The following is an 11,403-nucleotide window of genomic DNA, read 5'->3' on the forward strand; positions in this document are numbered from 1 at the left end:
GACTTCCTGCCTTTCTTTCAAACTGTGAATCCGTTTGAGCTGATTTATGATGTATGTATCTATGGCATTTTAAAGCTTTCCTGACAGTGACCTACTTTTTAGTACTGAGGTTTTTCATGAGTGTGCTACTCACTCATGAACCAGTTACTTCTGTTTTGTAACTGAAAATTAAAAAAGGCAGATACAGGTGCAAACATGACATTTTCTATCTAAGAAAGGTGAACATGTTAGCAAACACTTGTCTTTTACAAAAACAATACTTTCAAGTAGGGATGCACGATATATTGGTATCAATATTTACTCATTAGCTGCCGGCCATTTTCAGAGCATCTTGAAGAATCTTTCAAGACCCAAATCATTTTTTAATTTTTATTTTCTTATTTCATATATATATATATATATATATATATATATATATATATATATACACACACACACACACACATTTTTTTTACCAATAGTGATATAGGTAAATATCAGCTATTGGCCATAACAGAACTATCAATATTGGATATCAATCAAAATTTTCGTATAGGTGCATCCCTACTTTGTAGTGTTGAAAATTAAGGCCAATGCAGAGGAGAGTGCTGAATAGTTTTTAGGCTTTATACTGTCCACCTGGTACCTGAAGTAGCTTTACATGATTCACAGCTCAAAACAAACCTATTGATCTCACACCCATGTTTTAAAATCAGCCTCTGTCTCTTTTAGGCTCTCCACTCCACAAGACCCCTTCCCTCAGATTGTAATAAACCCAAACATGTAATGAACCAGCTGGGAGATCTATTCGTGAGGATCTCATTATTTCAACAAGTCTTGTTAAGATCTTGTGCTATGTTTTTTTTGTAATGCTTTTATTAAATTAATACAGTTGCTTCATTTGGCATGTTGACAAAGGTTTTTATTTACTTGTTTGTGGCAATCCAGTGCACATGAACAATCATGGACCGAGGAAAACTGTTACATTCAGTATTCAGTGTGTGTTTCTCTGTCTGATGAGTAAAATTCAACTGAACATACATTTGAAACAAGGAAATGTGTGCTGCCTAAAATGGGGCAATACTGCCCCCCTCCTGCGATAACAGAGTACAACAGTTTGGTCATGTCAATGAAATAAATCTTTTTGTCCCCACTTACAGTGAATTACACAACATGTTATATGAGCTATATAAAAGCATGCACAGAAATAAATTACCTTCATTATAATGTAATTGCAACATATATAGTTAAAGTTTGAATGAAAAACCTTGTCAGTTTAGAATTCTTACATAAAGCCCCCTGTAGTGACAGACACAGCCATGACAGAGCCCAAAATAGTCACAGCAACTCCAGAAAGTGTGGTGACAGCAGCATTATTGAGATGCTTGTCATGGACATATGTGATGATAGAGAGAGCCCCGGCGTAAGCTTCCTCACAAGCCGGCTGGATCTGCTCTTCTGGCAGCAAGTGGCTGAACTCACCTAAAGAATCATGTAAAGATGTTATGTTTGGCAAAGTTAGGCTGATTTCTCCATAGAGCACACATAACTGATGCCCAACTCACCTGTGTCTCTGAGCTCAAAGGTGTAGGAGAATGGGATACCAATGAGGCGAGCCCAGTCTCTGCTTGAGCCTGAGTTTGGATCTGAAGATCAAAGAAGAGAGGAGACTGTCACAGATACTTTCTGATTTAGTTTGATCAATAGGGAGGAATTCATTTTCACAATATCTTTCTCTCTAAAGATCAAATTAATTTAGTTTTCTTACAAAGGATTTGTGGAGACGTTCCAACAGTGTAGCCCATCCCGTGTACCTTCTTCATTTCTGCTGCTGCTGCCTCACCCACTGAAACCTACAAATTTCACAAAACATACAAACAGAACTCATTTAAAGGATGGCTGTAGAGTTCACAACGATACTTTTTTATCAGACAAATATGATTAGTGTCAGTCATTAAATGTTGTAGCATACCTCACCACTGGCCTTATAAGCTAAAATCTTCAATAGTAACATATTTTGGATGGTAGTACCAGCACTTACTAGTTCTTCGTAGTTGGGTGCAGATATCTCAGGGTGCCCATAAGGCAAGAGTATAAGTTGTCCAGCAGAGTGGATGGTGAGGAAACACAAAGTCCTATTAGCCATGTTACCTAAGGTCATAAACATAAAAAAACAAGATGAACTTATTTATAGCACAACACCAGCTTAATGTGTATCATTGGTAATCTTACACAAGTCTTACTGACACTGAAATGTCATAACCAGTACCACTACAAAGTCATACCTGTTCATGAGCTGTCCTTGTATTCATATACTGCATTATTTCTATAGCCCTCTGGATCCCAAACCCGTGGGCAGGTTAAAAAATGCTAATGAATTCCAGCTTTTCAATTTTTTTACACTAAACAAAGACATAATTGAGTTACATCAGCCTATAGCCATGGTTGTCCTGAATCTATAGAGGTGCTGCACTTTATGGAGAGAAACGAGACCACAGTGAGTGAAAATATGACAGATGCCTCAAGTGCTTGGGGTTCTGAGTGATAAGTAATTTCATTTATGTTTAAGTAGTTACCAACAAATTCAATCACAGCTGAAGCTTCTGGCTCTGATCCTGCAGATTTGCCACAGTAAGTGTTTGAGCAACTGTCAAATGACACACCAACAGCTGAGGAAAGAAACATTCAAAACATCGGTTATTCCATTAACACAACATGTGGTCAATATATTTCGAGGGAAATAAATACAAATTCTAAATTCAGTAAAAAAAAAGGTGTTTATAAACTTCATATTAGGGTAACATGGTTTCAAATGTGTCATAATTTATAATGCTGATTGGTAAGTTTGAAATGCTAATAAATACTGTATTTAAGTAAATTTGGTAGCATAAGGGCTGTTTTGTACCAATTGAATTAAGCAGCAAAAGTGACTGTTTCAGTACTAAATAGCACTAAAACCAGCACAGAAGTTAAATATTTCACTTTATAATTATATAAACTCATTTAAAGTTAATTCAGAATAAACCTGAACATTGTTGGCAGTCTGTGTTTTTTCAGCACAGTCCTTGAAATATCAGCTTTAAGTAATAATGACCTTGAATTAAATGAGGGCCATTTAGAAGCAAAGCATATTACTCACTTCCCCAGTTAGCATTAAAATTCCTGTTGAGGTCAACGCCGTAACAGCCACCATCTGCCGGAGGGGTGGAACGAGACTTTCTCCACAAACGTGTCTGTGATGATATAACACATGAATGGTTTGTTTGTTAGATTGTCCAGTGTAGAAATCATGAGGTCATTCAGTCCCAGAATAGACACTAAACACTAAACTAGAAACTGAAATATGAGAACTGAAATTTGATTAAAATAATGAAACATTTGGAGAACTCACACTTTCATTTGCCCAGCTGAACATGTAGCCGTCCACATTGATTACAGGTGTCACATAGATGTCCAGGTTCTGCAGCATCCGCTCCAGCTTCTCAGTGGTTTTATAAGTCTGCACAATCTGAATAACAGATTAATTCAAATACTGAAAGTTCATTGTACTCTCTGGGTAAATATTAGCATCACAACATGGTAGGACATGAGATGGTTCAGACCTCTTTGACAAACCACTGACAGAAGGCAGGAGCGATCCATTCTCGGGCATGGATTCCACAATCCATCCATATAACCTTCTTCTCTCTGCCCTCTGGGTTTTGCAGTCCCAGCTGGAAACACAAAACATGACCAATAAAATCTGAATGAGGATCTGAAGAGGGATGCATGTAATGTTCAAAATATTATCCAATTAGCAATTGATGCTTGGTGTAATCACTTAAGAACTGAGACATGGTCAGATGTATTGTTGATTGGATTGTAAAACCCTGTCAATAAGAGGGAATGGGGTTTCTGGAGCTGGAGCCTTAAAGAGACAGCAACTAAAACAAAGCCTTTCAAATGGAGGCTCAAATAAATGTTTTCCAAAAAGCCAGTGTTTGGAAAAACAGGGATTTTATTGAGCTGTAAATCAAGTAAAGCTACTATGGAATTACCTATTGGACAGACCACAGTCTTAAAAACAACAGTACCCCCTTAAGGTGAAAAATCACCATAGTTAGAAATTATGTGAACATGACGCAAATGGAGGACTGTAATTAAAAGCAAGTATTACAAGATTTGTAAACACAACGTCACTGTGCACAGTCTTTGAGGAACAAAGTTATAATCAGGACTGGTTTCTTAAACCTAAGTAATTGACTTGTGTTGACAGTTTGTTTCTGTTGCAGTAAGTAGCGTCATTGGTTGTAAATTGATTGTCCCTTTGTGGCCAACGCCTGGTTCAAAGTGCCGCTGCACAGATAAGACGAGACAGAGCTAAGACGGCTCTTTTCTTTTTTCTATATGCATGGAAGTATAGCAATGTGAGGTAATCAGCAGAGTTGTGTATATCCTCAATGAAAAAGTACATTAAAAGGGAGATGGTATAAAATGACAGGAATTGTGTTGTATACCTTCAACAGTGTGATATTTCTTCCTTCATAAGTGTGTCCATAAACGGCAGAGGAAACCAGCTCTGGGTTCCCATGCACCACATCTTCCATCCACCTGTAGATCTGAGCCAACAGCATAATGCATCAAGATCATCTCTGTTCATTGTTTGTCTTTGACTGTGTGTCTATCTCTTATCTGACCTGGCTATCTATTATCAGGCAAACATATCACAAGGTCTTACCTGCTAATCCAGGTCTATAAAAGAAAACAATCCACAAACTTACTTCATCGGTGACTATAAATTTATGTTTCATGTTTTTGTGTTCCCATGTGACTTAAAACCACAGACTTAGAAGAAGAAGACATACCTCAGCCATGGGGTGGTATTTGGTGTAGTCATAACTCTTTGTTGTATCAAGTCCCTCCACTGAACTGTAAAGTAAATGAGCTTGAATACTTGGTTTTAGGAATTTTTTTTTTTTTTTTTCAAGGTTAAAAAATAAATCTTGATCGAGAAATTCTTTAAAAGTCTTGTTCTTTGCTTAAGGACTTAATTATTATGTTCTTGAAATTAAAATCATGCAAACATTTAAGAAAAAGTCAAAAAATCAAGACAAAAACTTTTAGCTTACCGTAGTTGATATGCATCTCTGTAAGTTTTACTTTAAAATGTCTCAACTTAAGTGATTTTCATAGAATAAACAGAAGTTACTTTGAGCAGAAAAAAGCACTGGGATCTATCATTTACAAAAAGGTATTAGGGACAACACAACTCACCTCTTGGATGTCTGTAAAATAATGCTTAAAATCAGCAGGAAGAACCTTTGCACCATAAATTTAAAGATGTGTTTCCCCATTTCCTGTTCCTCCTTTGGACTTTTCTTCTCTTAAAAAGTTTGTTTTTGTATCTTCACTGCTTGTTGTGCTGTGTTGATCCTAAAGGACTTTACACTGCTGTCAGAAGTAGCAGTCAGGTGAACAACGATCTCAAATGGTTGACTAGAGAGCTGCAAGTTTTTACAAGCCAACACAGATGCAGATCATGCCAATGCCAGTTTGCATGAAGATTCTATATCAGTTATCCATTAGCATTTATAGCGAGTGAACAGCTGATAAAGATCTGTTGACATCTGGTGTTCACATCACTGGCTCCCTGCGCTCCTCCTGCAAGCACTCAGACATTTTGAAGAATCAATTACAAAACAGGTACACACTGCTGGATTTCATGTTATGCAGCGAGTCTGCAACTAAGACCATGCCTCTGCACGCTGCATCATTGTGCACACCATTCAGTGGTCTGAATAGATATCCCATTCATGTCTAAACCATCCAGTGAGTGAGTGTGTGTGTGTGTGTGTGTTTGTGCTGTTGTTGTTTTCATTCCCTGCTTGGACTCACGTGGATAATGTAATTGACAAACAGCTCTAATTCATTTCAGGATAGGCACAGGGGAAGGAGGACGGACATAACAAGCTCAGGTATTGCCTGGGTTTTCAGGTCCTCTGCTTTTACAAATGAGGACATTTCATTGTGGCAGCATTTATAATACTGAGGGCTCTGGAGCAAACTTGGTGGACATTGTGTGCATGTTTGAGATTTAATTAGAGAAACATCTATTTGATTCGTGGTGAACTTCTGGAATAGGCTGATGGGTGCCAAGTTTACTATCTGCTGCTGTCATTATCTGAATCACAGCAGGGAAGAGAAGAATGCAATTTTGCGGTAAGAAGTTACATTTAATAAGTTCTGCCTCTAAAAAAATGTGCTTTAAGTACTAAATCAAACCAAACTGCACTTCAAAAAGGAAATATAAGCAAGCAAGTGTTTGTACATTATTTGATATTATTTATTATTTATTTATATTATTTGATTTCAAGAAACTGACAAGCTCATTTTTTTTACTGTTTTTTTTTTTTAATTCTAATGAACAATTTAGGTCTAACTTTTGTCTTAAAAAAATTTTTGAAATTAGAAATTTTTCTGGACTTGTCATGTGAATGTGGCTCATATGAAGTTTTATGTGACAATTTTGTCTAAAACAATGAGAGCTACACACTTGCTTGGATTTCTGTTTTTGCAATGTTTGCACATTACTGTTTTTCATGATGTTCTTCTGACTTCTTCTAAGTTTGCGTCACAGCACAGCTCCCAGACAACCTGAGGTGTTATCCAGTGACTCTAGCGACAGTGATGATGAGAGCCTTTTTGGGCCATATGCTCCAAGGAGAAACCCTTGGAACAAACAGCCGAGACAGAGGAGCACTGTGGAACCCTGGGCCACCACAAACAAACCCTCAATTTCTCCCGACAGGCGAGGATCAGACAAGGAGCTACAGGCTTTTATCAGCATGAGAAACCAGACAGACCAGGCCACAGAGGTAAGTAAGCCACAGAAATAGAAAAGCTGCAACATGTTGATATACTAACACTGTATATATAAACCAAAAGCAATTTTTCTTACAAAAGGAAGACAATATTTTCACTATGAAACACATGCCAGGAAGAACAATTGAATTAGGGCTGGACACAGGATACACTATTTTAAGCTCACCACCTTTATTAAATTACACAAATTCGCCTCGTGGTTGAAGAATTAAAGGTTCATGTGACATTCCACTTATTTCAATTGAGTATGGTGATAAAGACTATAATAAGACATTTTTTTTCAACCAACCTTTTTAAATGTTTATTAAAAAATAGTTTAAGTTCCAACTCCCTAAATGGTAATATGATGTCTTTAAAGATTTGTTATTCACACAAAACGTGTAAAAAAAAAATAATAAAAAGTTAAATAAAAAAGGAGCTTGAAAGTGGCTGAGAATTGGAGAGGGTAAAAAAGTAGCAATGTATAAAACTATAGGCTAAATATCTATTTACCATTTAGTACACACATTTTAATTTGTGCAAATCCACTATTTACTCCCAAACACACACACACACACACACACACACACACACACACACACACACACACACACACACACACACACACACACACACACACACTTCTTTCAGGAGTTTTTTTTAGTAATTCAGTTTCTAGAGTCCCTCTCTAATATCATTATTTAATAAAGAGAGGACATACAGAGGAAGTTCTCAAAAAAGGAATGAAGTCATTGATTCAATTTCATGTTCCTTACATGATGAACTGAAATTGTTTTACATCAAAAATAAAAAGCAAAATACCTTATAAGCATTTAGTTCCTTGAAGAGAAGTTCTCACAGCTAAAAATTTGCTGGTACACCTGGCAAAAAGTACCTATAATGCAAACTTTTGAGAACGGCCTACAGAGTGGGATTTTTCTGAAACGCTGCCGACACCGTTGCCGGGGAAACAACCGGCGTTATCAGTGGAAACAATGACGTCAAACTCCACTTTGCGCTTCGTGCATACAACAGTACAGTTGATACAATCGTCACGAGCTACCGTATAGTGCTTGTGCTACTCAATCTGCTGTTTCTGCCGACTCTCTTTCACCAAAAGTATTCCTTAATTCACAAGATGACCAGCTCAACTCTACTTCTGAGGAGATCTCCCAAAAGCAGCTTCTGGACATAGCGCCACCTACAGGCCTGGCATGCATACTACAGCGTTTTCAGTCCGTCAGCGTTTCCGTGTAAACGCAGATTTATTATTTACTGCGTTTTAGCGTTTTCAGATGAAACGTTTTCGTGTAGACGGGGACTTAAAGAGATCAGCAAAGCCTCCACGTGAGTTCTGACGTTTTACTTGCAGTTACAGACACCAGCAGAACAACAGAGTGATGCCCACTACTGACCAAACAGCTTCCACATCGAAGGAAAGCCCTTTTCTGCATCTATTTTCATAATGACACTATAAATGTTTAATGACGTGATCTTACACATTCTAAATAATTTATTTGCTGTTTTTCATCCGGTCTCTTGTGTAGAATCACAGTGGGACTATCATTCAGAGGCCCTCGCCTCAAAATGTCAGTACTTGCTGTATGATCAGTGAAACTTCAGAGAAAAGCAGAGTTACTGCAGTTCCAATTGAGAGTTTGAGTTTGGCGATCATGTGACCAGCGGTCCTCATGTGGAGAGCAGCAGTCAGCAGGACACAGTGGCCACATTGTGTTAATGAATTCCTTAATAGAAATGTAGGCCAACACCCTGGCTGGCTATTCAAAGAGAAGAACCAGTGAACTCTTCCAATTATGTCATGAGAGACTGTTTTTAATATTGGGCCAAACTAACCCAAACTTGGTTTTATAACAGTGAACAGGCAACGCAGTGGAGGGGAAACTACCCCAGTAGATAAAGTGGAGCAGGACAGCATGGAAAGTGTGTACCTTACGCAACAATTTTTATGCAGTAACACCAGTTTTTACTATATTTTTCTGGCATGTTAGGGATTGAGTGTGCAGTTTCTTTGGCCAATGATTTTTCTGGCATGTTAGGGTTTGATTTGGAAAAGCACAAGTGTTTCTAATAACACCAACTATGACTCTGTTCAATTCAAATGTCCTAGTGTGCAATGACAGCGTGACACAGAGTCAGCGTGTTGAATACCAATATCTTGAAAACTCAGAGGTAACAATTGTGAAGAAACAGAAGAACTGTAAGGTTTTAAACAAGTGTGGGGTCATACTGTTAAATTATCTAAGGCTTGAAGGTGTGAGGACAAATATTTTAGTCAATCTGAATAGTCTGTGATTACCTCTCTTTTAGCATTTTCTATCATTTTACCTAATCAAGTAAAGCTCATGTTAGACATTTTGGCACAAAATAACCTTTGCACCTCTTTTACAGTTTAAAAGGTCTTTTGTTTGATGAATTGTGTGTTTGCTTAAAGGAATGGGAGAAGCTGAATTATGACATTCACACTATACGCTACGCCAGACGTGAAGTTAGAGCTCGGTGGAAGAAAATCCTTCTGCAGCTAGGTGATACACCATTCATACAAATATTTCCATCACCTCCACTGAACTAGATTCTGTCAGACCCTGCAGCCAGCCTTGTGATGTTTTCTGATATCCCTGCAGGTTATCAGTGTGAAGTAGATGCCTTGCTGTGTGTGAACAGACAGAGCCGCTTAAGTCCCGATCAGGAGAACCTCAACAAGGCGAGGGAACTGTTGGACCAGCTGTTAGACCACACCTCTCTGTTCCCTCCAACAACTGGGCACCTGAACAGATATCTTTATGTCATGGTACATGCAGACACACACTCACACACACAACAAACTTCATGTAGAGCATAAACATGTAGACTTCAGCATCTGTACATCTTGCCAGGAAATGCAGTTTTTCACACTTTAACTCAATAAAGAGAAGACAGGGGGCTTTTTACTACGCTTAGGAAATGTCATCAGGCTTTTTAAAATTAAATTCACAGCGTGCCTTCATATGTCCCTATTTCTAGGTCACCCTTCTTTCCCCTTCCCTTTCCTGTCATTTACCAGACCCTTCTTTTTCTTTTACTTGTTTTTATGTCTCTTTTCCATTTTCTGTCAAACATCTTTGTTCACCTGTTCCACACAGTTGATGGCCCCCATGTGTTTAATTTTCATACAGGACCGCCTAGTGTCACTCGACAGCGCGGAGGACTTTGTTAGACTGGCCAAAGTAAAGTATCCCAAGAAAGGAGGTTGAAGGAGAGGATGGAGAATCACATTTTGATGTTGAGTCCACTGTTTGTTACAGACAAGTTTTGATTCCTCAAATGAACAGGTGATTTGCCAATTTGTATTCCACTTAAACATTATTAATTTGCATCAATCCTTTCGTGATGAAAACTAACACATTTTTGAATTCTGAAGTTGTGGTATACTGAAAAACATGCCAAGCTTGTGAATGTGTTGTTTAAGTGATGGATCTTCAAATTTCCAGTTACTTATAGATAGGTTAAAACTATAGACAGTATCATATATAGATGCAATGTCTGTGACATCATCCATTTGCTTCTAATGTGGAGTTTTGAAGCCTAGCGTTTGCGGGTAATAGATAGGACTGGGTACCGAATTAGGTACCGAATTAGGTACCGCTATAGGTACGACCGAAATCTGTCAAAAGTACCTGGTTCTGATTCATGTAAAATCGAAAGGTACCAAGTTGAGGTACCTAAACGCATCCTTGTGACTGTGAGGGAGAGGAAAAGAAGGCAATTTTCTATTTTATAAATGAACATAGCATTGCAACTTTGTATATTGAGAAATAAATATATTGAAATTAAAAACTTGAGATTTTGTTTTAAACAAATTGATATTTATCACCGCATAAACACACGAAAAGTACTGAAGATAGGTACCGTTGAGTACCGATACCGATTGCCAGGTACTGGGCATAGGTATTGTGTCAGTTCAAATGTGAAAGGTACCCATCCCTAGTGATAGATCGGAAAATGCTGAACTTAAGCTAGCTTGGGTATAAAATAAAAATAAAAAACTCATGTAAAGGGTGTGCCAAAAGATAAATAAGATATTTAGACTCACTTCTGCATTGGCTTAATATTGTTACTGTTGTATTGTTGTATTGTTGGGATACTAGCTCAATAAATCTAATGAATCCTCGCAACTTTGTATTTAACAACATACAGTGTGAGATGGTTGATAACATTTCTTCCTCTGTTTCATCACAAACATCTTTTACACACTCCAGGTTAACTGAAAAACTCATGCTGAATAAACCTGTTTCCCTGTTGTGTTGTTTCCTGTTCCCCTCAGTCCTTGATTAAGCATTTATTCCAATAGTTCAGCAGCTCATGAAGTTGATGGTTTGGCCATAAGGTGGCAGCAGACACTCAGACATTTTCCTATGACTTTAACTGGCAGAGGAAAAGAAAACACTTGACTAAATTTACAAAAGTTTTCATTTATTACAAAGTATGAAAAGGTTTTTGTTGAAAAACATTATAGATGTGTGTATGAAGTACCGTTAATAAAGTTATGTAGTGGTAATGTCTTGTGTTTTTGTTTTCACTAAAAAA

The 11,403-nt window shown here is 37.7% G+C and overlaps 2 protein-coding genes across 2 annotated transcripts; one reads left to right on the forward strand and one right to left on the reverse strand.

The window, feature by feature from the left end:
- Positions 1–1,130: 1,130 nt before the first annotated feature.
- Positions 1,131–4,869, reverse strand: LOC141808813 (carboxypeptidase O-like). The gene is made up of 10 exons (XM_074695537.1): positions 4,824–4,869; positions 4,476–4,577; positions 3,582–3,692; positions 3,371–3,487; positions 3,119–3,212; positions 2,556–2,648; positions 2,021–2,130; positions 1,748–1,832; positions 1,545–1,625; positions 1,131–1,461 (listed from the first exon to the last, which is right to left on the reverse strand). Exons 1-10 carry the CDS (start codon positions 4,830–4,832, stop codon positions 1,265–1,267), a joined length of 999 nt encoding a protein of 332 aa, XP_074551638.1. The 5' UTR covers positions 4,833–4,869; the 3' UTR covers positions 1,131–1,264.
- Positions 4,870–6,103: 1,234 nt separating this feature from the next.
- On the forward strand, positions 6,104–10,953 carry LOC141808816 (melanoregulin). Its single transcript, XM_074695540.1, has 5 exons — positions 6,104–6,177; positions 6,584–6,833; positions 9,272–9,362; positions 9,462–9,628; positions 9,993–10,953. Exons 1-5 carry the CDS (start codon positions 6,104–6,106, stop codon positions 10,068–10,070), a joined length of 660 nt encoding a protein of 219 aa, XP_074551641.1. The 3' UTR covers positions 10,071–10,953.
- Positions 10,954–11,403: the final 450 nt, after the last annotated feature.

The sequence above is a fragment of the Halichoeres trimaculatus genome, unplaced genomic scaffold, assembly GCF_033239565.1.
Source record: "Halichoeres trimaculatus isolate MK-OKI-2021-1 unplaced genomic scaffold, fHalTri1.1 fHalTri1_scaffold_19, whole genome shotgun sequence".
In the NCBI taxonomy this organism is placed as follows: Eukaryota; Metazoa; Chordata; class Actinopteri; order Labriformes; family Labridae; genus Halichoeres; species Halichoeres trimaculatus.